Source organism: Trachurus japonicus, chromosome 3, assembly GCF_045865225.1.
Source record: "Trachurus japonicus isolate A0001 chromosome 3, Traja_1.0".
Taxonomy (NCBI): domain Eukaryota; kingdom Metazoa; phylum Chordata; class Actinopteri; order Carangiformes; family Carangidae; genus Trachurus; species Trachurus japonicus.
In genome coordinates, this window is record NC_140909.1 from 15,016,832 (window position 1) to 15,044,819 (window position 27,988).

At 43.3% G+C, this 27,988-nt stretch overlaps 3 protein-coding genes across 3 annotated transcripts; all 3 read right to left on the reverse strand.

The window, feature by feature from the left end:
• Window positions 1-2,128: 2,128 nt before the first annotated feature.
• ccsapb (centriole, cilia and spindle-associated protein b) lies at window positions 2,129-5,666 on the reverse strand. The gene is made up of 5 exons (XM_085763719.1): window positions 5,528-5,666; window positions 4,179-4,589; window positions 3,335-3,445; window positions 2,693-2,913; window positions 2,129-2,606 (listed from the first exon to the last, which is right to left on the reverse strand). The coding sequence occupies exons 2-5, from the start codon at window positions 4,540-4,542 to the stop codon at window positions 2,424-2,426; spliced, it is 879 nt and encodes a 292-aa protein (XP_085619845.1). The 5' UTR covers window positions 4,543-4,589; window positions 5,528-5,666; the 3' UTR covers window positions 2,129-2,423.
• A 1,060-nt stretch (window positions 5,667-6,726) lies between these two features.
• Window positions 6,727-10,866, reverse strand: acta1b (actin alpha 1, skeletal muscle b). Its single transcript, XM_085763732.1, has 7 exons — window positions 10,803-10,866; window positions 9,724-9,860; window positions 8,822-9,146; window positions 8,267-8,428; window positions 7,679-7,870; window positions 7,384-7,565; window positions 6,727-7,232 (listed from the first exon to the last, which is right to left on the reverse strand). Exons 2-7 carry the CDS (start codon window positions 9,850-9,852, stop codon window positions 7,089-7,091), a joined length of 1,134 nt encoding a protein of 377 aa, XP_085619858.1. The 5' UTR covers window positions 9,853-9,860; window positions 10,803-10,866; the 3' UTR covers window positions 6,727-7,088.
• A 6,066-nt stretch (window positions 10,867-16,932) lies between these two features.
• Window positions 16,933-26,743, reverse strand: abcb10 (ATP-binding cassette, sub-family B (MDR/TAP), member 10). Its single transcript, XM_085763743.1, has 14 exons — window positions 26,250-26,743; window positions 25,495-25,701; window positions 25,138-25,340; window positions 24,201-24,335; window positions 23,624-23,770; window positions 22,357-22,492; window positions 21,905-22,000; window positions 20,846-21,055; window positions 20,671-20,750; window positions 20,317-20,497; window positions 19,684-19,727; window positions 19,375-19,409; window positions 17,837-17,895; window positions 16,933-17,704 (listed from the first exon to the last, which is right to left on the reverse strand). Exons 1-14 carry the CDS (start codon window positions 26,626-26,628, stop codon window positions 17,511-17,513), a joined length of 2,106 nt encoding a protein of 701 aa, XP_085619869.1. The 5' UTR covers window positions 26,629-26,743; the 3' UTR covers window positions 16,933-17,510.
• Between the last annotated feature and the right edge of the window lie 1,245 nt (window positions 26,744-27,988).

The following is a 27,988-nucleotide window of genomic DNA, read 5'->3' on the forward strand; positions in this document are numbered from 1 at the left end:
ACTTCAAAACACTGTAAAATGTAACCTTTATGAAGCAAAGCAAGTAATGTAGTAATACTGAATGTCGAAGTTAAAATACATAAATATTAAACGCCTGAATGTGAAGGACAGGCCTCTTGTTCTCTCATCTCCATTAGCTCTGTAACATATACACATAATTTGGACCAATAACTATATCTGCAATGTGAAAATACCTTTTTTTCAAGTCTTTATGGCACAGAGCTGATTGTATGACAGTTACTGTACATGGGATTTAATTTCTCATGGTCCCAACATTCAAGAAAAGTTTCGATTGTTATACAAAGGGGTAAAAATCAGTTTGAGTCTTTTTGCGTATGTACAAATAATATTGTCACGTTCCATACATCAACAAAAACATACAAACAAATATACAGATATTTACAAGTTGAACACAGAACATGAAAACTAAATATCCTCTACAAACATTATATAAGAAAGGTGACTAATTATCAAAGTGCTGCCTGATTTGGTCCTGCTTTGGAGAGTAGCTACACCGTTTTAACCAGCAAGCAGTAAATCACTAATATGTACCCATGAATTTCTATTACTAATAGATAATAGAATACCTAATTAGAGCTAACTCAAGCTTTGGCTTCATCATCTTTGTTTTTGCGTCTAAAACATTAGAAGCTGAAAACAACCTTGGCTGTTTTATGTAATGTTTTTCACACAACCAATAAATGGTTTTTTTTTTAAAAAGAAAGAAGAACAACAACTACAGTATGCAAAACACTGCACACACTGTTCACAGTCATTGCAATGGCTTTAAAGTTCACATACATCTATTTTCAGACTGTGTTAGCACCAGGTTTACACACATGGATTAACACAAGTAAAGGACAAACAAATCTTATTTCAACTTAATAACACATAAAAGTGTTAATGAGCTCATGGAGAAATGCAACCGCAACATTAGACGACCGCCAGCCAGTACAGTGTGTGAGTGATTTGCAATCTATCAGAAAACGGTCTAGTACTGAAGTTACACAAACCATTAAATCTACAAGAGCCAGTTTGCAGCACTGATTGATCTGAAATATATTTGAATCTGTACGTGAACCAACTTCGCACTCAGCACAAATAAGAAGATGCCTATCCACATCGAGGCTGCACAGATTCAACCAAGCACATTTTGGAATACAAACGACCTGCTAGTGTGTTTGACTTTGTTTACATGTGTGTACAAAATGCGCGGGCTTCATTTTACATTCCTGATATTCATTTTTACAATACTCATCTCTGAATCTATCCAAACATGTTGTCATGTACCATTTTACTGCTCCTGTGAGCGTCCACTGTGGTTTGGTATCCATGTATACACACATCTTATCCAGGATGTGTTTAAAGGGATAGTAGCATTTTTTTAAAGTGGGGTTGTATGATCTACAAATAGCCCCTAAGTACTTTAATTGCAGTAGAAGACTCTCTGCACTCCTCCCGTTAGCAACGCCAGCCCATAATAGCCCTGCCCAGAGATTTACAACATACATTGTTGTGAATGGACCCAAAGAAATGGCCTGTTTTCGTGGCCTAAAAGAGGTTTTACCTGAAAAAAAATACACAGTTCCATTGTTCGCTATAATATAATTTTTTCCAGCCCCTTAAAGTGCAGGAAAAACGCAGTTTTTATTAGGAGCTAACCAACTGCTGATCGGTGGGCGCTAACCCTGGGCTGAGGGATACGTGAGTTGGTTAGGTCCAAATAACAACTGCGTTTTTCCTGCACTTTGAAGGGCTGGAAAAAGTTATATTATAGCTAACAATGGAATTGTGTATTTTTTTTCACGTAAAACCTCTTTTAGGCCGCAAAAATAGGCCGTTTCTTTGGGTCCATTCACAACAATGTATGGTGTAAATCTCTGGGCAGGGCTATGGGCTGGCGTTGCTAACGGGAGGAGTGCAGAGAGTCTTTTACTGCAATTAAAGTACTTAGGGGCTATTTGTAGATCATACAACCCCACTTTTAAAAAATGCTACTATCCCTTTAAAGGGTCTGCATCAAAGTATGGCTGTGAAATGAACGTTACACTCTTCATTCACATCTAAATATCTGTATATTTTTAGAAATATTGTATTTACTTTTGTTTCTAATTATTTTTTCTTTCAAAAGTTTTTTTTCTATCATGTAAAATGTTTCTTATATCAAAATTGATTCATTAAAAAAAACATGATAGTACACTCTTGATTAATAAGCCACACTGTGAATTTCAAGGTTTACATTCTCAAAGTCAGAGTGATTCAGGAGCTGCTGTTTGACTCAGTCAGCCCCATTAATTATACTTTAACAGGTTTTTAAACCTCAGAGGTGATAGATAGGCAATAATGGCTTTACTTTCTTTTTTGTCCTGAATCTTCTTTAAATATTTCTGCTGAGTGTGTGTGTGTGTGCGCGTGTGCATGTCCTATCGAGCGCGAGCAGAGAAGCAACGCATATACTCAGTGAGCCAGGGGTTGAACTCGGGTGGGACCACCCTCGTGGCCTTGTGCAGATCAGCGGACTTGGCTCTACGGCGCTCGGTTCTCTGGGTCTGGACCTGGCGCTCCACCTGCCGTCTGGTCTTAGCACGTAAAGCCGACTCATGGATCTGTCAGGAGAAAAAAAACATGAATTTAAGTTCCACATGTGACACAACGTGTTCGGTTATATAACATTGACAGACGGTTCGATTACCTCATTAGTTGAAGCTGCAGGACCCACGTTGTGCGTCTTCCTGCCCGCAATGTCGGCATCCCTCTCCCCTGAGCCGTACAGAGCAAAAGGATGTCTGCTTTCCTTACCGTCCTCCTTGGGCTGCCGGGACGGTGTAGGCCTGACCCGCTGGGGGTGCAAACTTTTTTTTGAAGGTTTGGAGGGTTTACTCGGCTGTCGTCTCTGTCGTCCAGTGTCTCTCTCTACAAAGAGAAAAGACAAGCAGGATGAGAAGTGCCAAGACTGTAGTATAAAGCATAGAGGTAGGCTAATTTGGAGCAAGAGTATCCAATCCAATGATAAGGTTGATATTTACCTTTTTGAACCACTACAGTACATAGTTTGGCTGTTACAGTTCACGCTGGTCAGACAGTTTGACAGACCGTGTGCTACAGTATAAAAAACGGCAGGAAATATTTTGCTGTGCTTGTTATGAGCAGAATGACTTACCTGTGTAGTCTGATCTTTTTGCTCTCCCTCTCCAAAAGGGGGAGCACAGGCTCTATAGCCTCAGTGTTATCCCCCCATTCATTGTCTATTACAAATACAAAGTTTTCATACCTCATTTATTTAGATATTTCCACCTAGGCTCAACTATCTGACAGCATTTCTACACTGAATTACCTTGGTCCGGCTCCCTGTGGTTGTCTGGTAGTTGTCTGCTGCCGGGTCTCTGCTCCTCTCCCTCCTCCTCTGGTGCTCTCCTCGTCTCTCTGGCTCCATCGAGCTGCGAGCCTGAGGAGTGGGTGACAAATCGTAGAGGAGCATGCATACTGTACATCCTCATGTGCTGCAGTTTCAGTCATATTAATATCCAGGGGTCCAGACTAACTTTTTTTTAAACAAGGAGCACAGTGGCCCCTAACTTAAAATGTTATGAGGGCAGGTAGAAAATGTAAAGTTTCACACCATAATTCCACTTGTAAAGCAAATTTTCACATTTCCTCTCATTTTCACTGTGTTTCAGATAAATAGGTCTTTTGTGCCTTCTGCCATTAGTTTGTTGAATGTTCAGCTGGCTTGAAGCTGTAGTTTTTAGTACTGTTGTGTTTTTACGTATATTGCCCCACTTATGTATTTATTATATTTTTGTACTTTTATCTTACCTGATCTCAATTTTGCACTGTCCTTGCACTTTCCTCCTCAATTGTATGTATGCTTGTGTATGTGATTGTGGTGTGGTGGTCAGCTGTAGAAACAGAATTGCCCTATGGGATAAATAAAGTAATCTCAACTCAACTCAACTCAACTCAGATACTTTCATGATGATCCTCATGATCCTCAAAATCAGGATTTGCCTCTGGTACACTAGGGTAAAGTATGCAGCATCGATTGTTCGCTTAGCCAACGTAATATTTACTGGTTGCACATGCACAAGTAGGTGAAAAATTTACTTGCACTGCCTCAAATTTGGGGGTCAAAAAGCCAAAGGCAGTGTGGAGCCCCTGATACAGTATATCATGGTTACCTGCAGCTGGTCCAGCAGTCACAGCCTGCTCCTGCTCCTCCTCCTCCTGAAGGGGCAGCCTGGGTACAGGCCCGGTGGTCCTTCTGTCGTTGGCCTGCTGCTCCTGCTGGGTGTCACACTCACCCAGCTCAGCCTCCGTCCCTGCCCTGGTGGTCTTTCTGGGCATGGGGGGACTTCTTCCTCCTCCTCCTCCTGACTCTGAATCGGTGTCGGAGCCACACCAGAACCAAGGGTTGTGTGTGTGCTCCAGCAGCCGGCGCGTCAGCCTGTACTTCAGCATCTCCTCATAACACCTAGTGTAGGTCTCCCATTTGGGGTCTTTGAATTTCTTCATGTACTCGGACCGGCTCTTCTTGGTCACCATCTTTCTTGTCCCTTTGGAAACCCTGCACTGCAATCCAACTGAAGAGCCTTGGGAAAGTCAAACAGGACTGTCTGTGAGATCAGTTATATGACTACTACATGGCTTTCTAAGCTTTAAAGAAAAGAAAAAAGAGGGAAAGAGGGCAGGCAATCACGGTCCGGAGCCCTGTGAGGTTTGGTCGGTCGCATCCTCAGACATTTAAACCATAATGAGGAAGCGTTGAAAACCAATAGGAGCGCAGCTGGAGTGTAAAGACCCCGCCCACTTCCTCCTCTACCTGGGGGTGGGCTTAGCTGGGATAAAAACAAAAGAGCAGTTTGTGGGGGAAATGTCTATAGCTAAATATCAATATTTTGTATATTTATTTGGTTTCGCTATTAGACCGTAAATTTAATTGACCGACCGCTCGAGCTCGAACTGTAGAAACTTCTTGAACGTGATGACGTAAGCGGTGTATCCTCCTCTCTGATTGGCTGCTGCGGTCTTACGGACTGTTGTTGAACGCTCCTAAAGGTCAGCCAGCCTGAATCACTGCACGAGATTACACAGCAACAGCAGCAGCAGCAGCAGCAGGCTTCATAACGTGTTCATCTAAAAAAAAAAAAAACACACCAACTTTTGGGTGCTATTGTTACAACACGACGGTTTTAAAATAGTCTTATATTAAATCATCATCCTATATAAGACAGCCTACTGCGTTGTATCGGACAGCCAGTGCTCTGGTTATAATCTATTTGGCTCCATATTACCTCGGCTCGTCATGACAAATAGTGTTATTAATAGATGCGTCTGTCTGTTAATCATATTGGAAACATGGAGCGTCGATAATCGCCTGTCCGTCAGCGCTCGCAGATATATAGACACTATCGCTGCTGTGCTGAGTAAACGCTGAAACCCTCTGACCATCCATCGACAGCAGCAGCAGCAGCGGAGGTTCAGGGCTCGAGACAGAGCGTCTAAATTTGTGTACAGTAAATATACTTACACTGGAGTTGAATTTCACGGAAGCAGAGCAGAACAGATGGCGTTCACGGCGGCGTTGTAATCACACACACACATACGCACATACACACACACGCTGCACAGCACAGCACAGCACACACAGGCTGCGTCTCTTAGCGAAGCTCCGCCCACCTGAAGACGTGTTTTTAAAATGCCCAAACACACCCTGCAACAGGTGGCCCCGGCCCGGGATGTCAGGAATGCGGTCAGAGCGCATTGGGACATTTGTCTGATAATGATTTCTATCAAGATTTTTTTTAAGACTTAGTATTTATAATCTTTAAATAATGTGTTTTATTGTGTTTAGGCATCATGCAACAATTCCACTTAATGGCTTAATTGGTTAACTTACTGTTTTAATTGGCCACTGGTGGCTATTAAGGCTATCAATATGTAGGTATGATATTTAAATCAGCTTTTTGTGGAGCTAATTGTATCTGTGGCGCGCTATAGATGCTCATATAAATCTGTGTGGTGATGTAATAGCTGCTCCTTTGTGCCTTAACCCCACACCCAGATAACCTGGTGGGCTTTTATGCATATAAGGGTAGGGCCGCCGCGGAGATGCCCGACTGTACACGACACGAGGTATGGTTTTGTCTAAAGATGGTCTGGGGGACGGGGCAGGCGGGCAGCTCAACGGGACTCGAGCCGGGTGTCAGGTGTCCCCCCCCCCCATGCCACTGATCCGCCCGGTCTGCTGCTGCCTGGGCACATTCCTGGCAAGTCAAACTGCGACTGTCGGTGGCTGAAGGCGTCGCTTTTCATTACCTCTGTCACCTAACAGCCCCCTCCCCTCCCCTCCCTCGAGCCAGTCAGGGGTGGGTGGGGGTGGGGGGGGCAGAAGGGACAGTGGGAGACACCCTCCTCCCCTCCCTCCCTCTGTTTCCTTCAGCTATTTTCAGGAGGCTGTGCCAGCTTCCCCTTCGACCCCCATGACCCTCTAGTCTACACCCCTTTGGTTCTTGCAGTTATAGTGAGGTTGGTTTATTGCTTTGTCAATTAAGCTTATTATCCCAGGCTTTGGAGTTAATTATGATTATGCTGACTATAGTTATTTTTCTCTCCCCAGTTCTGTCATCCATGAATGTTTAATTAAGATGATTTTCACCTAAGCTTTTGCTTCTCTCTTCTCAAACTATCCTTTTCTTTTGTAGAAAAACAAGGCCAGGGTCAAAGAAATACCAAATAATGGACTTTAATAAATTATCAATATGTATATACACTTACATTCACATGTGTTGGGCAACATGTTGTTGTTGTTATTATTTTTTTTATTAAAGTTTTTTGGTGGATGCATGGTTCAGAGATGGTTTTCACAGCCTTTCTCCGTGCAACATCAGACAACAGACAGCTACAAAAATATGCACATTTTCAAGGAATAAAAAAAATGCATATGAATGTCAACAGCGCATGCAGACAGTCCATTGACAGCAGAGTGTTGCAGTGCCGCAGAGCTTGATCCTCCTCCTTGATCGATCCCCAGATAGCCGGTGGTAAAAGTGATGGAGATGATGGAGAAGTCGGAGAAGAAGTTGGAGGATTTAGAAGCACTTCCTGTGGACAATGCTGGGGCCTGCCTCGTCGTACTCCTGCTTGGAGATCCACATCTGCTGGAAGGTGGACAGGGAAGCCAGGATGGAGCCACCGATCCAGACGGAGTACTTCCTCTCGGGGGGAGCAATGATCTAGAGGAGGAGGAGGAGGAGGAGGAGGAGAGAGCGGATGAGTCAAGTGCCCGTGTTTAACACTGGTTATAATTGCTGCGTTATGCGTAAAAGCCGTTATCCTTGATTTAAGCTTGTTTTTAGTTGTAATATTTAGGAGGGTCTTAAGTACCTTGATCTTCATGGTGCTGGGGGCCAGGGCAGTGATCTCCTTCTGCATACGGTCAGCAATACCAGGGTACATGGTGGTACCACCGGAGAGCACATTGTTGGCGTACAGGTCCTTACGGATGTCAATGTCGCACTTCATGATGCTGTTGTAGGCGGTCTCATGGATACCAGCAGACTCCATACCTGGTCAGGTGAGAGCGATAAGTGTTAAAAGGAGTGACAGGTGTTGGCGCAAGACTCCACGTTTCTAATATTGATACATTTTGAGAGAAATAAAAGGTTATTATGGGAAGTACCGATGAAGGAAGGCTGGAAGAGGGTCTCGGGGCAACGGAACCTCTCGTTACCGATGGTGATGACCTGACCGTCGGGAAGCTCGTAGCTCTTCTCCAGAGAGGAGGAGGAGGCAGCGGTGGCCATCTCGTTCTCGAAGTCCAGAGCCACATAGCACAGCTTCTCCTTGATGTCGCGCACGATCTCACGCTCGGCTGTGGGGGGGCAAGTTCATGAGTTATTATCCAGAGTGCCAAAGAGCGGAGCGCACAGCCGGTCAGCGTGCGTAAGTTACAATGAACAGATTTACAGAGACGTCTGAATAAATAAAAATGATTAACTCGCTTTTCTTCGACATACAGCTTAAATTTTCACTGTGTTTGTTAAACACTTTCTGGCACAGCGCGCATTTAAGTTATATGCTTTACAAGCTGCGTCCATTATTATGAAATGTTGTCTTAATACGTTTACATCTGTGATTAACTTTCATAACAAAATTACTCATAGAATAAAATCTTAAATTTTGATAATAAGTTACTTTACTAATGGTCAATGTGTTGCTGTTGTTGTTTTTGTTGTTGTTGTGTTTTGGTGTGGGCTGAGTTCCTCACCGGTGGTCACGAAGGAGTAGCCACGCTCAGTCAGGATCTTCATCAGGTAGTCGGTCAGATCGCGACCAGCCAGGTCCAGACGCATGATGGCGTGGGGCAGGGCGTAACCCTCATAGACTGGGACGTTGTGGGTCACACCATCACCAGCATCCAGCACAATACCTGAAGAGAGGTAAAACAGAGAGTTTGCATGAAGTTCGTCGGGCGACAGTAAATCCTCAAAGATTCTTGTGTGAGTAAAACTGAGGCCAGTGTAGGTGTTTGAGGAAGAAACTACACATACACACTGATGTATGCAACATTAGGGCCATAAACTATGGCAGGAATGGACTCAGAGTGGCCGATCACCTGTGCGTAAAAGTTGTGCGTAAAAATGGCTTCAGCGGGGAAAATGCCCCTTTAGTAGCCGAGTAAATACTAAACTGTGTGTTGAAATTGTTACATAATTTATCAATTATATTTGTCAATTATATATTATTCTATAATATAGTGGGTGGGTGTGTTGGTGTCTGTTCTGTGTCATGAGTGGCAGCTGTTTGTTGTTGTCAGTCTTACCGGTGGTACGGCCGGAGGCGTACAGGGACAGCACAGCCTGGATGGCAACATACATGGCGGGGACGTTGAAGGTCTCAAACATGATCTGGGTCATCTTCTCCCTGTTGGCCTTGGGGTTCAGGGGGGCCTCAGTGAGCAGGGTGGGGTGCTCCTCGGGGGCCACTCTCAGCTCATTGTAGAAGGTGTGGTGCCAGATCTTCTCCATGTCGTCCCAGTTGGTGATGATGCCGTGCTCGATGGGGTACTTCAGAGTCAGGATACCTCTCTTGCTCTGGGCCTCGTCGCCGACGTAGGAGTCCTTCTGACCCATACCGACCATGACACCCTGAAGGGGGGAGAGAAGGGGGGATAGCGGAGGTTAGACGGGGACGTCGAATAATCCATGAAGAAGTATGACCTTCTTCTGGCCAGATTAAAGTCTTTGAACAGGCACGGCGACAGTTGCGTAAATGTGCCAAATGGCAGCGTGGGTCACGGAGATTGACAGAGACCAATTGTGCGACTGTCAATTCATCTGTGACGAATTTAGCCTCGAGGAGGCAAAGGCCACATTGCTGGAGGAGAAAGGAGCCAAAATTACATGGCTCGAGAGTTATTATTCCACCTGTTGCACAAAACTACACCCTGAAACAATGCAATCAGAGTTTAATATTTTAATCACTCCAGCCGGATCCCTCTGCCAAAATACTGATGCACCTGCCTCTAAGAATATTGATTTTTCACTGCTTTGAAATTAGACGAATGATATTTCTCAATTTCAGACAAGGTGCTGGCAGAGGTGTGGTGATTAGAGTAATTGTCAAATTGTGTTTTGTTTTTGTTTGGGGTTTTTTTTTCTCCTCCATGTCCAATTAGTCCTCTCTCCTATGTGTCTATAGTTGAGGCTTCTCTTCGCTGTATACCTGGTGACGGGGGCGGCCAACAATGGAGGGGAACACGGCCCTGGGGGCATCGTCTCCGGCGAAGCCAGCCTTCACAAGACCGGATCCGTTGTCGCACACAAGGGCGGTAGTTTCTTCGTCGTCACACATGTTTGCTTCTGTAAGAGGAAAGGAGGGAATCCGTTATCATCACAGCAGATGGTTGATACACACTGTATGAGAAAGGTACCAAAAACTTCGTTGTGTCCTAATCTCGTGCTGTCTGAATTGTCACAGGCTAAAAAAGACTAAAAATAATTGCAACATCTACTGGAGCTTGAACATGATCAGGGCCCATGGCATGCGCTAAATGCATCCATGGCACACTGACAGCAGGCCATTACGACATCAGCCTGAATAAACCTGAATAAATAAATCACACTAAGGGCACATGGCATTTCAATTCTCCTTCAGATATAATAAATCACAATGTATCTCGACCAATCACTAATATTTCAAATCTATAAATCAATAGAATAGGATTTTTAAAGCAAGGCATTATCACCTTCCTCAGGTAAACAATTCTGGCTTTTTAATTGGTCTGGGGGCGCATCTAAGCGTCAGCATCTCACCAGGCCTCAGTGTTACAGGCTGCCTATAATAAAGATGTTGAATCAGGACAATCAATCTGCTTGATCAGTCTATCAGTTTATCTATCCACTGCCTGATTGATCTGATAACCTCTCCTGTCCATCACTGCGCTCCTGAGCCACCTGTCTTTCCTCAGGCCTCAGCTGTCAACCCTTCTCCCCCCTTCCTCCCTCTTGCTTCTCCTACTGGAAGCAACATGGGCAACTGAATGGGAGATAGGCTGTAGACTGTAGGGTCTACAGCCATGGAAGATAGGCTGTAGACTGTAGGGTCTACAGCCTATCTTCCACTAAGTTGCCCATGTTGCTTCCAGTAGTGTCCGGTCCTCAGGCTCCTGTCCCCGGCTGGCTTGTCTAACTTCTCGCTCCAGTAGATGCTCCTACTCCTACAGCGGTGCTGTAGCTGGTTGTAACCTAGTCAGCTGCTGTCCCAGTCTGGATGAGTGGCTTCAGGTCCTGGCAGGGTCTTACCTTAGGAGTGTCTCTGCGGCTCGGAGAGAAAGAACCCAACCAATGCTGCTGCTGAACCAGCTACGGTCTTCTGTTCAGCTCGTGCCCCTTATATACCCGAACTCCACCATTCACAAACCTCAGCACTGGCCCCCATCCCGGCCCTCTGCCATATTAGGATGCTGACAGGCCGAGGAGTGGGTGGGGGGGCATCAAGGAGGCGCGCCCGGTGGAGGGAGGGGCCCGGCTCCATCAGACCCATCAGGTCTCAGAAGGGGATCAGGAGTGACGCTGCGCGCGCCCGGCTAGGAGAGAGCGCGCGCCATATATGGAGCTGTCGCTTTGACCTCCCATCGAGACTCGCGGTCCCACCTCGAGGGCCGTATAAGGAGCGCGCGGACCACTGGGGGGGTTTGTAAGGGGTTGATGCCAGTTGCTACCAAGCAGGGTTATAGATTTGTTGCAAGTAGGCCTCATCCAGCCTTAAAATGGGAAAATGCTGCCCTCATCTGAACACATTTAGGCCACAGTGACAGCCAGGACCCCCAACCACTGACGGACAGCTCCACCGGTGCTGCAGCCCCCCGATGAGCCAATTAAGAGTTCAATTCTCATTATAGTGATCCATCAAGAAAACACTGAGTCACATTTTAAAAGTTGAGGAGGAGCATTGTGTGGAGACATTTAAACATGAGTGGTTTCTTAGTCCAGACATGACATTTCAGTGATACACATGTTTGTAGAAGTACTGGGGTGTAGTTGATTGCAATAAAATGTGTTGATTGCATTTAAAATTGTAGCACGAGTCTGAACCTGAGTCATGATAAGAAAACTGGAGGCCTTTTTGCATTTATACACAATTAGTATAGAGGTCCAACATGTAATGTATCATGTTGCAATGAATAAAAAAGTTTATTGGAATGTGCAGAGATTTATTTTAAATTTTATTTTACTTTTTTACACATTAAAATATTTCAAATTGGAGTTATGCTCCAGTTGGACACTAAATTGTTTCGCCCCCCCTTTTATTATAATACATATTATTATTACATATAAATGAGTAATTGGCTGAAATATAAATCTGCCACTGTGCAGGCCACATGGTCTGAGGTTCACGTAGGTCTGTCTGTAGCTGTATTGAATAAATAAGGAGAGAACCAGAGAAACAGCCAACAGCTGAAACCTTATCTGCAGGGGCTACTCTGCTCTGTCACTGGAGCAGTTGGATTAATTATAACTCTAATGGAGGAGGGGGGCTGCCGCTGCTGCATGTGTGCATGTGGGAGTGACAAATGGAGAAAGAGGTGCAATGTATGTACATGCATGCAAACAATCTATTTCATGTACGTTTGGTTACAAAGAGTTAAATGGTCTACAATGAATCAAATCATAAGACCTATAGCTGAAGCATAGCTTTAAAAACACTGACTGAACTACCATGTCATAACCTAAAGCTGGATTTACATGGGAGTATAGGGAAATACTCACATACATTATAACCTTTCATGACCTGGATTCTCCTTATAGCAGCAACAGAAAGTGCCAGTATGGATTTGGAAGTGCTTGGGTGTGACATATGCTCTACTTTTGTGTGCAGAATTACAGAAAAGGAGCCTCAGGAATATAAAAATATTAAAAAAAAAAAAAATTGTGCTGTATTTATTAGTTGAAGATAAAAGCTTGTTTTGATCAGTCCTGCAGGTATTCATGGGTCTCCCTCACTTAAAGTACAGTGTATGTTGGGGGGAGTAAAATGATGGAGATCGATTAATTTGTCAAGAAATAACAAGGAGAAGTGGGCGGGAGGAAAATCTTTAAAATTCTTGAGTTTAGACTGAAACAAGTGGGAGGACGCATAGGTGTGTGGATGTGTGTGGATGTGTGTGTGTGTGTTGTGTTGTGGGAGGGGGCAATTGGAGGGGGCTGCAGAGCAAGGTTGCGCTACTTTTATGCACTTGTTGTGAGCCGTTTTGGATCCGAGGGCCCGTGAAACGCCTAAAATGTAAAGGGGCTGGCTGGCAGTTGTTGGTGGCGGAAAGAGGGGAGGGGAGGAGGGGAGGAGGGGGAGGTCAGAGGGGCCGTGGGGGAGGAGTGCCCAGCGGGTCTCCTGGAGGATCTGCTTGTGGAGAGAAGGGGAGGAGGAAGAGGGAGGTGAAAGGGCGTGTGTGGTGGCAGGTGGTAGAAAATTAGAGTTTAGTTTGTCAGGTGATATTCGACCATGCAGGCAGCTGCAGGAGAGACAGAGTGATCGTTTAGTTTAGTGAAGTGGACAGGTAGAGAGAGACAAATGGATTTTTATTTATTTTTTATTTTTTTGCAGTCATTTCAGATGCTTACTGTGCTGCCTGCTCAGTTAGATGTTTCTTTTATTGAGCGAGCACTCTCTCAGTCAGGACTTTGATGCCTCTCATGGGAGCAGGACAGAGGGCGAGAGTGTCAGAGAGAAAGTGTAAGAATAGCACAAGCTCCGGCATTCAATAGCTGGAACCAATACTGTAGCTGTACATCAGTCCTCTAACCTTTTAAAGCGTGGCAGTGTGCTCTGGATGTAACAGGACAGTAGACTCTTAGTTGTTTGAGGAGGGAACAGACAGGACATCTTGTTGTTGGAGATCAGGCTGTTGCAGTGAAGCGTGACTGAGGAGGATGATGTGGATATTTGTAAATGGACAGGTAAAAGTGACGTTGATTAAACACATGCTGTTTAATCTGTTGCTGTTTTAGCCTCGTTTTTTTGTCATTACAATTTAAAATTTATAGGCAGTGGTCCCTCGATGACGGAGGAGGAGGTGGACAGTGTTGACATACTACAGAGAGGCAGGGTGGGGAGCGTGGCCCCTGATCAGAGAGTCTGTGTTAAAGGGGTGGGACGTCTCGTATTGTGCCAGATTTATGTTACATAATGTTTTGGTTATGCTTTCGGTGAGGCTCGAGAAATTCCCCTCATACGCTTCTCCAGCTGTGACAGTGTTGAGCAGAACCAAAAGGCAGCATGAATTTATGATTAATGCAATTTTTATTTATTTCATGCAAATGGCCCAAACTCATGCATTTGGGTTATTTGCATTTTCAGTTTTTTTTTTTTTTTAAGTTCCTGGTTCACAGGCAAATATGGCATCATGTAATGTTTCCGAGTGGTAAATAAACTGATAGGACTTAACACTTGTGAGGCTAAAAGGGGTGAGAAGAGAACCTCTTTTCCTGTAGTTCCCCAAATAGCCGCGGGTGGATACAGAGAAAAGTGGAGGGGAGCTGCAGCAGCACATGGAGCTGGAATTAGAAACCCATGCAGCAGGGCTGAGCGGCACCTGGTCAGCTGAGCCGAGCCGTCCCCTCCAGGACAGGAGCACAACTGCTGCCTCTGCTGGAGGGGACAACCCACTGCCTCAGGGTTAAAGGAGAGTGTAACTGAGGCGATAAAGATGAAGGGAAGGCAGCTAATGATCAGAAATCAAACTGTGAAAAAGAGCAAGTTGAACATAAGCTGAATTTCAAAGGGTTAGTTTGCGATTCCCCTAACGATACACTAGTAAAGGTCAATAAAAAACACTGTGCACAGGGGTGAAGGAAGCGTGTCATTTAAGCTGTGAAGGTGTTTTATAGGTTTTACAGGTGTTTTATGTTTATATCACATCAAATAAACAACTGGAAATGATTTTAAAGCTAAACCAATGAATGTGTACTTGCTTCATCTCGACCTCCCCCCACACACACACTTACAATAGAGGATAAACCCACTGATTACTTTCATGTACTCCCCGGGACGTCTGTGTGTGTGTGTGTGTGTGTGTGTGTGTGTCAGCTGAGGGGAGACAATGTGCATGAGAGGTCCATCACACTGTCAACACGACCTACCGACAGCTGAGTACACATTACTCACATCACTACCATGGAAGTTTTATTTTGGTAAGAAGGACTGAGTGAACACTGTTGCCAAGAACCAGCAGGGAGCAGTGGAGGCCTCCTCTAGCTCAACGTATGAGGCAACAGCGCCACCTACTGACGGCCCGACACGATGCAGAAACTATAGAAAGATACTGATGAGACAGAGAAAAATGTGTTGTTGCTGCTGCACATCATCTCTTATGATTATTTTCTGTCGCTCTGAAGAGGAATTGTGATTTGTGACACTATTTTTCAGAGAAAAAAAAAAAAAAATACAGTTTTTTCCCCACAAACTAAAACTTTTTAATATTTCACTTCATTTACTTTGACATAGAAGTATAATAATTTAGCTAACAAAAAAATCATTAAAAATCTAACATACATGTACATCATTTAGTTCATATTATTTATACAAGTTAGCTGTCTTGTGATTCATAATCAGACATAGACCCTTTGTCAACCGACAAAACAACTTCAGCTTTCACTGTAGACCGGAGTGAGAGGTGAAGCGACATGACAGACAAAACAGAAACCCTCCATTTCATTTCAGTGGATCAAAGGTTTGGCAATATAACTAATGGAGAATGGATGTGTGTGTGATGCACAGAGACGATGCATAATTGGAAGTGAAATTCAGCGAAAATGTTGATAAACACGTCTCGATGACATGAAGATCTGTTGTGTTTCAAGTAATAACTATTTGCCTTTTTAGGTGAAATAACAACAAATACAAATATAGGAAATAAAACATAATAATCTCCGTAATAAATCATCTTATAGCGAATATGTTAAATGATATACAGTCACTCTGATAAATAAATACATCAACCCAGAGAGTGAGGACCATGATGTACAGACAACATTATGAGACTATTCAAATAGCTGATTACCAGTAATGGGTGCTGTATTCATTCATTCAAACTGACAGTCCACGACACATTGCTGCCTTCAAATGAAAAGTTACATCCACACTGACATACTTAACCTCCTAATCACATAATATTATTAAAAAAAATAAAACAAAAGAAAACAAACTTTGCACTTGGTCAAAAAACTTTCATAGTGATGTACACGTCTGCTGTTGCGTCACTGGAGTCAAAAGAAGATATCTTTCATATTGTGCATCATATGATCTTATATTTCTTTGTGCCTGACAGCTCTAACCTGTTTTGAAAAGTTTTATAACACACGTTGTGTTTGAGCCATTGAGAAATTATCTGTGAAATCAAGTTGAGCTGGCACTAAGCGCTCCAAGCAACATGATACAGATTTGAGCTTTGAGATCTGAGTTCAACATCTGGGACTTACAGCTTCAAACAATGTTGTTGAGCTGAGTCTGATTTGTAATTTTAGAAACAACTCTAAAGTAAAACCACTTGAAGGTTATGGAGAAATAAAGCTTAAGGCATTTGCATGTGTGGTTGGAAGAAAGAAAGAAAGAAAAAAAGACTCCCCCTGAGCAGTGAAGTGGGCATTTACGAGGCAAATATTTACTGAGGAGAATCACAACTTCTTAGTCAGGCTCTCCAGGCCAGCTATAATATTTAGCCGGCTCAAGGACGTGGAGGATAACATTTACGTGGGTTCGGAGATGTTTATAAAGAACTTAACGCAGGCCAAATGAATATCCTGTACACACCGACCACTGAGCAGAGCATGCGGGGGGAGAGCGGGTCACAAAGCAGGAAACACGGAGGTAAACAGGTGATTACACTCTCATTCACACTGAGTTTTTTTTTTTTAATGAAGGAATAAATTATTTTAGAGTGAGCGATTGTCAGGACAGAGGTGACCAACACAAAGATCACCTCCAACTTTAATTAAAGTGACCCTCTTCGTCTGGTGCAGCAGGACATTCTCCAGAAAGTAGGCTGCTTACCGAAACCTCAATTAGCTGTGCAAGTTTCCATTTGACATAAAGACGGTTTTGTTTAGCAGTTTCAGGGCTGTCAGTAAAATCCAAAGCAAAAAAAAACAAAAAACAAACTCAAGAGTGACTGAATCTAATAGTACAAAGTCCCTTGTTAAGCGAAATATGCCATGTAGCACCTCAGCTTTGACTTTCAGGACTATCATTCATCGTTCATATTTCCCACGACAATTCAAGACGTCACAATAGTGTTCAGTCGTGTGTTACAGCACAGTGTAAACGTGACAAAAAGCTGCTTCAGTTGGCTTTTTTTTTTAAACTCTAAAAAGACAGAAAAGGCGCTGCATGTAAGCTTCGAGTCGAAAAGAAAAAACACATACAGACGAATATATCAGGTATCTGGACTGTTTTTGGTTTAGTTGTGAAAATTATAAAGGTGATCACAAACTAAAGTGTCCCATCCCATAACAGAACGATGGAGAGGTTTATCACAGACACGCTTACAGCTCTGTCACAGATCTCAATATTTAAATCTGGATGGACTTTTTCCCCCCAAAGCCACGACGGTGACAGCGATTTACATCCCAGTGTGAGTGAGTGTCTCCTCCTCACGCTCAGTCTCTCTGTTTGTCTGTCGTCTCATTCAGTGTAGAAGTCGATACTTTCACAATAATGCATCTCCAGTGCGTCACTGATCCATGTTTCAGTTCTTAGGTCTTTCCTTAAGTCATTCCAGTAGTAAAGGGACACTTTATGTTTCTCAATGGCTTCCAGATCCATCAGCTTTTATCCATTGCCTCCCATTCCAGACACAATATATAAATATATAAGATTTCCTCTCTCCCCTTCCCTTCTGTCTTTTAACATAAGGGGTGTTTCAACTCATTCTGGAGCGAAGCTGTTTTTCTCAGGCATTGAACTCACCTCCAGATGTCTTTCCTCTCCTACTCCACTCGTCTGTGCTCCCCGTCCCTTCAGCACAGGGCTCGTTTCTGTTCTTGCTGTAAAAATGCCTGTTTCTCCATCAGTTTTCTGAACAGTCCCTGCCTGTTGCTTAGCAGCTCCGTGTGCTGGCCGCACTCAGCTACACGGCACTGATCCAGCACAGCCACAGCGTTCGCATTCTGGATGGTGGACAGACGGTGAGCGATGATCACGACCGTCCTCCCTATTGATTCGGAGAGAGGAGGCAGGACATAATATGAGTTTCATGAGGAATAAAAACTGCAGGCTCTATTGAATTTTAATTCTGTTATCTACAAGTGGGTGTAAAATAAAGGACAAAGACAGAGAGATCTACCTTCCATCAGGCGCTCCAAGGCCTCCTGGACCAGGAACTCATTCTCAGCATCCAGCGCACTGAGGAAAGACGATTGTTTAGGATTTGCTTTTGTTTCATTTTTGGTTTTTAAATGACTAACCTTGTATATCTGGGCCACATTTCAGAAAGCAGGGTTAAAACCTCAACTCTTGGTTGACTCACCCTGGACTGTCAAACTCAGAGTTTTCGGTTTCAGAATAAGTGATATAATAGTGAAAAAAGGTGAAATAAGCTAAATAAAAGTGGAGTTAGGCACATTTATGAATGCTGACGCAGAATAAGAGCACATACGTATATAAAAAAAACAAAACAATACTGTAGCAGCTGCAAATGAGTTCGAGCGTGAAGCAGAAATTTGTTTACCAAGTCGATGCGCAAGTACAGCACCAAATGGAGACTAGTGTTTCAACATTTATTCGGTTTCGGTTTGTGCACTCAGGTGAAACGCAACAGGCACAAGATGTACTTGGCAGCAACTAGAGATGAAATACACAAATATAGTTCAGACGGGTGTGGTGTCATTTCATTAGAAGCAGTCACAATGTTGTTTAACCCGTCCCATCTAATTAAACAACATTCAATGGCTGCATTTAACATGTGATGTGACCAGAGTCAGAAACTGTCACAAGTCTCCAAATTTGTGCTGACTGGACATGTTCAAATTTGTCTCCATAACGTGATGGGGATGTGTGTGTAGTCTATGCATGTGATCACGCCCCAAAATATATTAAAATTGATTGATAAGTGCGTCGAGTCTCAAAGGTTCATATTACATTGATAATTGCTAGTCTCTCTGTGAAAGTGCTCTTTGATGAATTCACACAAACGTGTTTAAATATTAGACGTTTCAGTGACATTTCTCACAGCCCAACAGACGGTTGCCTTGGACACATGGAGCTTTGCATCACTGAAGTTATAAATATTTAAAAAAAATCAAAGTGCAACACAAAGAATGAGTGCATGTCCACGATGTGTCAAGTGAGCGATGTTAGGACTGAGAATATTGTTCAGATAGACTGACGATGCAGAAAACCGGGGAATTATAAAACATCCGATGGAGGTCAAATATGATCCTGTGTGTGCTGAGTATTTGCGCTTTAATATCACTCGGTTCAAACAACACACACCATATCTGCCACTGCTTTCAGTCTGCAGGCCTCAGATAAGAATCTCACAGTTAGTTGGAAAAACCTTCCAGCAAGCAGGTTAGGTTCACTGAGTATGTTGCCATGGGCACTGACTCAGAGTCAAGATGAACTGGCTTTGTGAAACTGAAAACTCAGCATTTCATTCAACTCTGAGTCAACTAACTAAGTTTTCACTAAGCTTCCTGCTTTCTGAAACGGGGCCCTCGTTGGAGAAATGACAGAACAGCGCAGACCAGGTTTTCAAGGCAGCACCATCATCATCATGATTTTTATACACATTTACATTGTTAAATTAAGTCAGCAAAGAACAAACACGAGCAAGTTAAGCACTTTTATTAAGTGCTTTTACAGTTTATAGTCATGACTCACCTGGTAGCCTCATCTAAAAGCAGGATTTTAGGATTCTGTGGTGGAGAGAAAACACAAATAGCTTTAAACCATACAGTACATATTCAGGTTACTGGACTAGAATACAGGTTGTTGTGGCACTTGACATTTTAAAGGTTTTTTTGTGTTTCAGTAAACAAAATGATTGAATACTGATGAAGGCATATCCAGATGTGGATCACCTGCCTATCATTTACTGTGACCAGGTTAATGCAGCATAATGCATGATAAATGCAGGTGTGGATAAAAGCAAAAAAACAAAAAACAAAAACAATGCTGTGTGGTTCTTACCTTCAGCAGAGCTCTCGCTATGGCGATCCTCTGCTTCTGACCACCTGAGAAACAAACACACTAACTTCATTATGTTTGTTTATACACACTGCTTGAATTTCCCACCGCATCGGATGTGAGTTTCAGGTTAAAGGGATATTTCAACATTTTGGCAAATTGGCCCATTGCCATAATCCCTATAGTTTTAGGAGTAGGTTCGTTACCTTTAATTGTTGGTGTAAGCTATTTTTAGAACAGCCGAGCAGAGCCGAGAGCTGCTCAGACCTACATTACGGAGGCTAATGGGATTCCTTGGTTTCCCCCATCAAACTCATCAAATACACAATTCAACAACTCCAAAACGCTCTTGTGGACAAATTGTGACCTGCACATTCACCACGCTATGATATAATAACGGAACGTTACGAGACAGAGTTGTTTTAGAGGTAAATTCATGCAAAACTGCTGATGTGTGTTGCCTTCGGGGGCAGTTTTTCGGCAAGCAGTCTCTGCATTTACCTCTAAAACAACTGTGTCTCGTAAAACTACTACTCCTAAAACTATAGGGATTATGGCAATGGGCCAATTTGCCAAAATGTTGAACTATCCCTTTAAAACACACAAGGTAACTAACAAACTAACTATATGGCTCACCTGACAGCAGCACTCCTTTCTCCCCCACGATAGTGTCAAAGCCCTTAGGAAAGGCCTGGATGAACTCAACGGCGTTGGCTACTCTGGCCGCATTGTAGATGTCCTCTGTGGTCACAGCGTCCGGGTCCACTGCGCCGTATGCGATGTTATCTCTGATAGAACATGAAAACAGCACTGGCTCCTGGGAGAGAGGTGGGAAGAGGAGAAGGAGGAGGAAGAGGAGAACGTGAGAAAGACTTGAGATTCTCTTTTTTTGGCACCTGCTGTCAACTCAGATGCATGACATATGTTGTTAATGTGTGTGCTGTGACGTAAGGAATAGAAGTATAAACACGTTAAACATTAATGTTATACCTGGCTGACAGTTCCAATGTGACTCCTGAGCCAATAAGGATTCAGAGTCCTGATGTCGTGACCATCGATGCTGATCATACCTAACGGGAAGGGAAGGAAAAGATTTGATATCTGTTAATATTTGTCATCATCCCACTAACGACTGGGCAGCCGCTGAACAAGCTCCAGCTCTCACCAGCATCGGGATCGTAAAGCCTGAGCAGCATCGACACCAGCGTTGATTTTCCAGACCCACTGGATCCCACCACGGCCATGATGGTACCAGCCGGAACCAGCAGACTGAGGTCCTGGAAAATCGGAGCTTCCTTACGGGTCGGGTAGGCGAAGGAGACGTCACTGAACTCTAGCCGACCCTTCAGCTGGTCTGGAGGGAGCATCAGGCCCTCTGTGGAGGAACACAAAAAACAGATTATGTCAAACTTGAGTATGTTTTATACTGCCCTCCTTGGACTCCCTGAACACACACTTTTTTTTCCTTTCTTTTTTTTCAATCATTATTATTCTTAACTTATTTATTTATGTTTTTTTCTTTTCCTATGTCAGGTTTAAGTGTCTATATTTGTGTCGCTAGTGCTATGTTTTCTGTTGTTCCTTTTGCATCTGCTTTGCATGAAAAAGTTTAATAAAAACATGTCTGAAAAAACAAAAACAAAACAACAACAACAAACAGATTATGTTGTTTAACTTGCCAACCCTTCGACCTATTTAATGCCATGATAAAATATAAGAATGAAACGAGTGGAAGTGCCGTATAGCTGGTTCGAATCCCAACTCCGGTGGCCCTGTGCTGCAAGTCATTCCCCCTCTGTCTGCCTCCCTATTACCTGTCTCTCTCAACTGTCCTATCAATTAAAATACTATTTAAAAAAAAGAATGAAACGAGTGGTAATAAAACAAATGATCAGAAAGATGTAATAAAACAAAGTAGAAGTTATTACACCTTAACTTATTAAGGCATATTAGGCAAAGTATCAATATTAAGGCAAAATATATGTGATGATTTCTATTGACAACTGTTTTACAGCAGCTAAATGAAAGCAATGAATTTTTTAAAACTGTGTTTACAGAGAGAACCACTGAATGTAAAAATATTACACAGTGCGGGGGCTCAGACCACAATACACTATTTTGTTAGCAGCAACAATCTCTTAGGAATTCACTAATCTGCACAAGATATGAACCATTGTTCATGCACAAGTTGTTAATGATATGTTCATGGTAACTGTGTACTGACCATTTAGAGGAAACTCAGGCTTTCTGTCCAGCAGCTGCCACAGTCTGGCTCCTGCTCCAAAACCCTTCATCAGCTCAGAGTAAAATGAACTCAGACCTACGCAGCAAAACACCAGACTATTAGCAATCATAGCGAGTGTACACACACACACACACACACACACACACACACACACACACACACACACACACACACACACACACACACACACACACACATCCATGGCACAGATAAACAGACTGGCAAAAGCTCCAGAGCAATAAATCACCCAAGTTAGTCAAATTATTGCTCTGGAGCTTTTGCTGGTGTGCGGATTTTTTCTTTTTCATCATTGACTTTTTATGTCCGGCACCCAGCTTTTCAGATTTCTGGATGTGCGTGCTTTTTCTATGTTTTCAACAGATAAACAGACTCACATAATAGGAAAAGTGCACAGTTGGTGTGTGTGTTACCTGCGATACTGATGCCGACCCAGAACGTGTACATGAGGAACGATGAGAGCTCCCCCACAGTCATGTGCTGGCTGGCCATCAGAAGGCCTCCTTTATAGAGCACTGACAGGATCATGAGGTTACCACTGAGACCAGTCTGAAACACACACACACACACACACACACACACCAGAGTTATTTGATTACTGTGACATCTGGTAACAGTGCTTCTCCCAGTCTCTGACACAGTAATGGTTACACTGATGAGAGCCTGTGTGTGTTCCTGCTGGAGAAGCTAATCTTCATGTCAGAGACGGCCACTGACGCTCTAATAGTATTTTCTAAACATCAACCTGGAGCAGGAGACACCGGGAGGACTACACACATTCATAGAAAGGACAAAGTTCCTTCATCCAAGCTGCCAGTTTATAAAATCCTCTCAACGTTTTAATTGTTGCCCTTACTCTAGAGTCTAGTGTTTTCTTCCTCTTCCCCATCGTTGGTTCTTTTTTTCTTTTCTATTATATATATTGTAGTGTTGTCTTAAACTGTTTTTATGTAAATGGGACTACGGATGGAAATTAGCATTTTAGCTACAATCCGGCATATTTACATACTTGTAGTGTATGTTCATCAATGTGTTTGCTTCTCAATGTTCTTGGGGACAACGGATGGAAATTAGCCTTTGGCTACACTCCGGCTTGCTTACATTTTATTCCTAGTGAGGAAATGTTCATTAGCATGCACTGTCCCTCCCAAATAAACTAATAATAATAATAATAATAATGTGCACTGTCCCATCTAAATAAACAAATAAATACAAATACAACTAAATCTAATCAAATTTAGCTGACAAATGGCACAACAGCACAATTTATTTTATTAGAAGGTATATGATTTGATGATGACTCTTCATTTTGAAAGTTGTTGGTTGTGCAGACGAACAGCGCAGCATTATACTGAAACCTTTTCTGGCTATCAGTGACATGAATAGTGGTGAATTTGTAGGTCGTTTTAAGAGCTACGGGGGTCACTTACTGCAACACTGGTCAAAATGTTTAAAGTGCACAAGTGGCCGGATCTATTACCTAACCATGTAGGGAGACTTGGAAAAATAATTTCTTGATGGTGAAACATCCTGCATCCTGCGTGTCAGGAACTGAGGTATGGTAACAACCCTTCAATAAGGTGGCAAACGGCAGAAACCTGTGTGCAATACCTCGTTTGCTAACTGTTTGCATCATCACTGAAAAGACACACACACACACACACACACACACTCTCTTACCACTCCAAAGAAACCAGCTCGTAGCACAGCCTCCTTCTTGGCCAGGCCGAGGACCTCGTCTGCCTTCTTTGCGTACATGTTGACCTCTGACAGCTCTTTGCCAAAAGCCCTGACAGTCCGCAAGTTGCTGATACGCTCCTCTGCCAACTACACACAAACACACACGTACACGCACATGGTTTTTAATGAGTAATTTATCTACAGGAAATTACATTATCAACAAAGCAAATTAACTCAGCAAATTTAATTAAGTTACCAGAGGCAGTGGAGCATTTATATTATATAGACATAAACAGTATGGGTTCAATAACCATTAATATGACCTGCTGTTCTCACAAAAGACCTCCATTAAAATCATTAACGTTAAAAAAAGCTAAAGTACTGGGTTTATTGACAAATCAACAGTGCAATAACATTTTGTCCCAGCTTCCTTGTTCCAAATATCACATATCAAATAACATCTAATTAATCCCCTTATCGAGAACGTGATTATAAAACAATAAAGACACAGCACCGTTACCTACGAGTCAGCTGTGTCTGTGTATGTCTGTGTATATCTGTGCACTGTGCGCTGTACCTGCGTGGCTTGTGCAAGTGCGTCCTGTGTGCGTTTGGAGATGGAGCGGAGATATCTGCCGTAGCCTACAGCAAGAATGGCCACAGGGGGAACAATCAGCAATACAAAGCTTGCAAGGCTGGGGGACACATAGAACTAGAAGAGCAGAGAGAAGAATACAGCAGTTAATAAATACAAATGAGTAGAAAACCAAAGAAAAGAAAGGAAGGGGAGGGAACAGAGAGAAAGTTCACACCCAGTGGCTGTGACCAGTAATTACAGCAACTATTTCTATTCATTTCCTTGAATGTTCTTTGCACCAGGAAATAATTTGACTCCTTGTAAACAAAACAAAAACAAAAAAACAAGTTGTGGGCTGTGATCATGCATTATGTTTACTAGCATCCTCCTGTATGGAAAAGATGCAGATTAACCTCCTGGTATTAAGCCGGTGCATATTCTCATTTCCCCCCCTTTGCTCCTGGTATTATGATTTCCACCTGAGCACTTAGAGAGCGTTGGAGGGGTGTGGCTCTCTCTCAGCACAATCTACACATTTCCTGGTATTGATAAGAAGTATTTTTCTAAACCTGTTTTCCAACAATCCTACAGTACAACCTATTATCCTCAGCTCATGTTCCCACAACTATGAATGGAAGGATGCAAACAAAAGCAGATGTCAAGCAATTCACACCTACTCTACTTTACTACATGTCTCAAAATCTGCTACAACAAAGGTCATCGTTATTTCTTTTAAAAAACATTAGCAGTAGTATCATCATTACTATGATTATAGACAGAAAATACTCAGGCTTTATCACTGGTTTGATCAGAACAACAGACATTTTGGAGGCAGCAGTGTTTCTTTAAGTAGATAATTGGACATCCACCGTATCCTTTAGAGAAAGTCTCATTCGAACCTGTTGGGATAAACCACAGCGGATCACTCTCTACTCACCATCATACTGACGCCAGCGCCTGCCTGGGCAACAGCTCTCAGCCCATCTGACAGGTTGTGAGTGATTGAGTTGCCCACCACGGATGTGTCGGCGGAGAGGCGGTTGATGAGTTCGCCGGTCCTGTTCTTGTCAAAAAATGCCACTTCCTGTCTGAGGATGGAGGAGAAGACCGAGGTGCGCAGATTACGAACGATCCGCTCACCTGCGCAGAGAGGACAAATGAGATTAGTGATGAACCCCAAAAGGGAAGAGACTATCAGATGAAACATAAATATCATAGAGTGTTGTTTTATTTTAATGATTTGTTTGAATGTCTGTGCCTCCGCAGTCAGTGTTGTTCTCCGGCCTTGTCTCACCTGAGATCTCCATGAGGTAGACCCTGGCAGCATTAGCGGCCCCACCGCAGAGAAACACTCCAGTCAGCATGACACATAATGACGTGAGGGAGGCTGTCATTGTCTCTAGGTCTGCTCCAGATGAGTAGATGGTGTCGATCACTTTACCAAGGAGGAAGGGAGCAGACATGGTCACTGCACTGGAGACGGTCAGGAAGCCCACAGCAGCTGCAGTGGATCAAGGCAGAGAAAAGAGACAGAGAAACTGATCAGAAATCAAGAACAAACAAGACATCAAGGAAAAAGATATGCTTACACAACTGACTGTAAAACTAAACCAGAAGTAAATAGAGAAGAAGTTCAAATGTGGCATGGGTTGTTTAACCACAACAACGACAACTGTTGATATGTATGACACCAACTGGAACAAGCTGAATTATAATTTCTAACTAACTTTCTAATTCATATTAACCAAGATACCAGGAAGGAAGGGGACATAGCGAGTATCTGGACACTGTTTTACAACTCCATAAACTTTATTGGATGGACAAAAAGCTATATATAGCCCACAATAACCCTCTGTCAAACTACTTCCAGTAAATAAGTTTTTTTTTTTTGTTTTTTTTTACTTAGCTGTGTATGAATAGACCTTGTTGTCATGTAGAAAAGGTCATGCAAGGTGGCAGGTGCATGTAAACTAAAAGAGAGGGCCCTCAGTGTCTTGTTACCCCCTACACACACACACACACACACAGACACAGACACACACAGTTTACCTGCCAGTGTCCACCTCTCCGGGTGAGCAAGTCGCAAAATCCTCTTCACATCATCCAGGGGGACCGTGGTGGTGGTGGTGGGGGTCTCCTGTTGTTTCCCCGGCTCCGTCTGGGTCTTCTCTGGTGACCCTGATCCAGCTCCGGGTTGTGTGGGTGCGGAGGCGGCTGAAGAGCTGCTGAAGGCAACAACAGGTGTGTGTGTGACTGTCCGTGGTGAAGAGGAGAGACCCCTGCTGAGCGGGTGTGAGCTGCACGGAAGAGCCGACGTGAGGGGCCTCGACGTCGCGCACTGGAGCCCGGGAAAGTGCCTCTTCCTCCGGAGGACAGACGAGAGGGTGAGGCGGTGTGAGCGTCCGGACATACGGATCAAAAGCCACATCTTTGCAGGTCGTAAGCGGCTACTAACTAAAAAAAAAAGAAGCTGAATTAGACTAAAAGTGAAAGGAAACGTGGCATCAGTGAGATGAATCAGTCTTGAGGTGGTTCTTGTTCGGTAAAGTCCATGTATGTCTGTATATATCTTCCTGGTCCAGTCAGTCGTTAGGTCGACATCTCGTCTCCATGGTCCCTCAGATGTTGCTGTTGCTGGGCTCGTTGTGACGTCATTGTCCAGTTTCGACCGTTATTGTCCGTTTTTTTTTTTTTATCTGCGCGTGACAGCCTCCTTCTTCTCCCCCGGTTATCTCTGATTATCACCGAGCAGCTATAACAACAACAACACCACAACACCAACACCACCCTGCCTGCCTGTCACTGTCATCTGTCGCCCGATACTCCACCACTACACTCACACTCACTCACGTACACACACACATGAACCAATCGGAGGCCGCCGGTGAAGTGAAAGAAGACACAATAATAAGCGACGCCAAAACCAGACAGATTAAAAAAAAAGAAAGAAACCAAATGTTCCCGTAAGAGGAAAGGTGACCCTGGTGGTGCGACTCGCAGGTACACACACGTACACATACACACACAGCACACAACACGCACACACACACTGCTGTAGCTACTCTGCTCGACTCGGGAAGTCAATGGCCGATGATCACACAGGGAAACTTTCCCAGACAAAACCAAACGAAGCCAGAGCGGTTTCCCAGACTATCCACCTTTTTCCGAACGTTTTGGAATGTTATGTTTACGTTTCCATGGTTTCAGTAGCCGCGGTAAATGCATGGATTTTTTTTTTTTTTCCCCCCAATGAAAATCTGTAAAACGCATGGATCATCACAGCAGCTTTTAACAGTGGATATCACACAAATTGACATCTGTGTTAAAAGCCAGCGTTAATAGATTCATGCGTTTACCGCAACTATGACAACGCCTGAAAACCATGGAAACGTAAACGTAAAATTCCACCAAACCGGCAAACCGGAAGCCAGTTTTGACCATAGATGACGTTCGGAAACTTGTGGATATAAAAGAGGTGTGAACGAGTTTACAAAACAAAAATGCACCATGAAATGTTTACATTTTTTTTATTCAGTATATAAAATGACAATATGGCGCTTGACATATTTTCTAACTTATTTCATTGATGATGAAGAGCATTTTAAAGTGTTTTTTTTCTTTTCTTCTTCTTTTTTTGGTAATGAATTAAAACCACAAATCTGTAATACCCTTTTATATTAAATTTTTAATCATGCGATGACCTCTTAACAGTTAGGCAAAAGAAAAAAGAAAAAAAAGGAAACTAACCCAACCGATAATGTCGATCGACTGTCGATTGCTTCCGACTG

Coding starts and splice junctions, on each gene's coding strand:
- ccsapb (XM_085763719.1), bottom strand. CDS start 4,542: ATGGTGACCAAGAAGAGCCGGTCCGAGTACATGAAGAAATTCAAAGAC. Junction 2,914..3,334: donor CCACAGGGAGCCGGACCAAG/GTAATTCAGTGT, acceptor TTCTCTTTGTAG/AGAGAGACACTGGACGACAG. Junction 2,607..2,692: donor CTGCAGCTTCAACTAATGAG/GTAATCGAACCG, acceptor TTCTCCTGACAG/ATCCATGAGTCGGCTTTACG.
- abcb10 (XM_085763743.1), bottom strand. CDS start 26,628: ATGTGGCTTTTGATCCGTATGTCCGGACGCTCACACCGCCTCACCCTC. Junction 19,410..19,683: donor TAGCGAGAGCTCTGCTGAAG/GTAAGAACCACA, acceptor TCTCCACCACAG/AATCCTAAAATCCTGCTTTT. Junction 17,896..19,374: donor CTTTTAGATGAGGCTACCAG/GTGAGTCATGAC, acceptor GTCTTTCCTCAG/TGCGCTGGATGCTGAGAATG.
- acta1b (XM_085763732.1), bottom strand. CDS start 9,852: ATGTGTGACGACGAAGAAACTACCGCCCTTGTGTGCGACAACGGATCC. Junction 7,566..7,678: donor CTTCCAGCCTTCCTTCATCG/GTACTTCCCATA, acceptor TCACCTGACCAG/GTATGGAGTCTGCTGGTATC. Junction 7,233..7,383: donor CCAGCACCATGAAGATCAAG/GTACTTAAGACC, acceptor CTCCTCCTCTAG/ATCATTGCTCCCCCCGAGAG.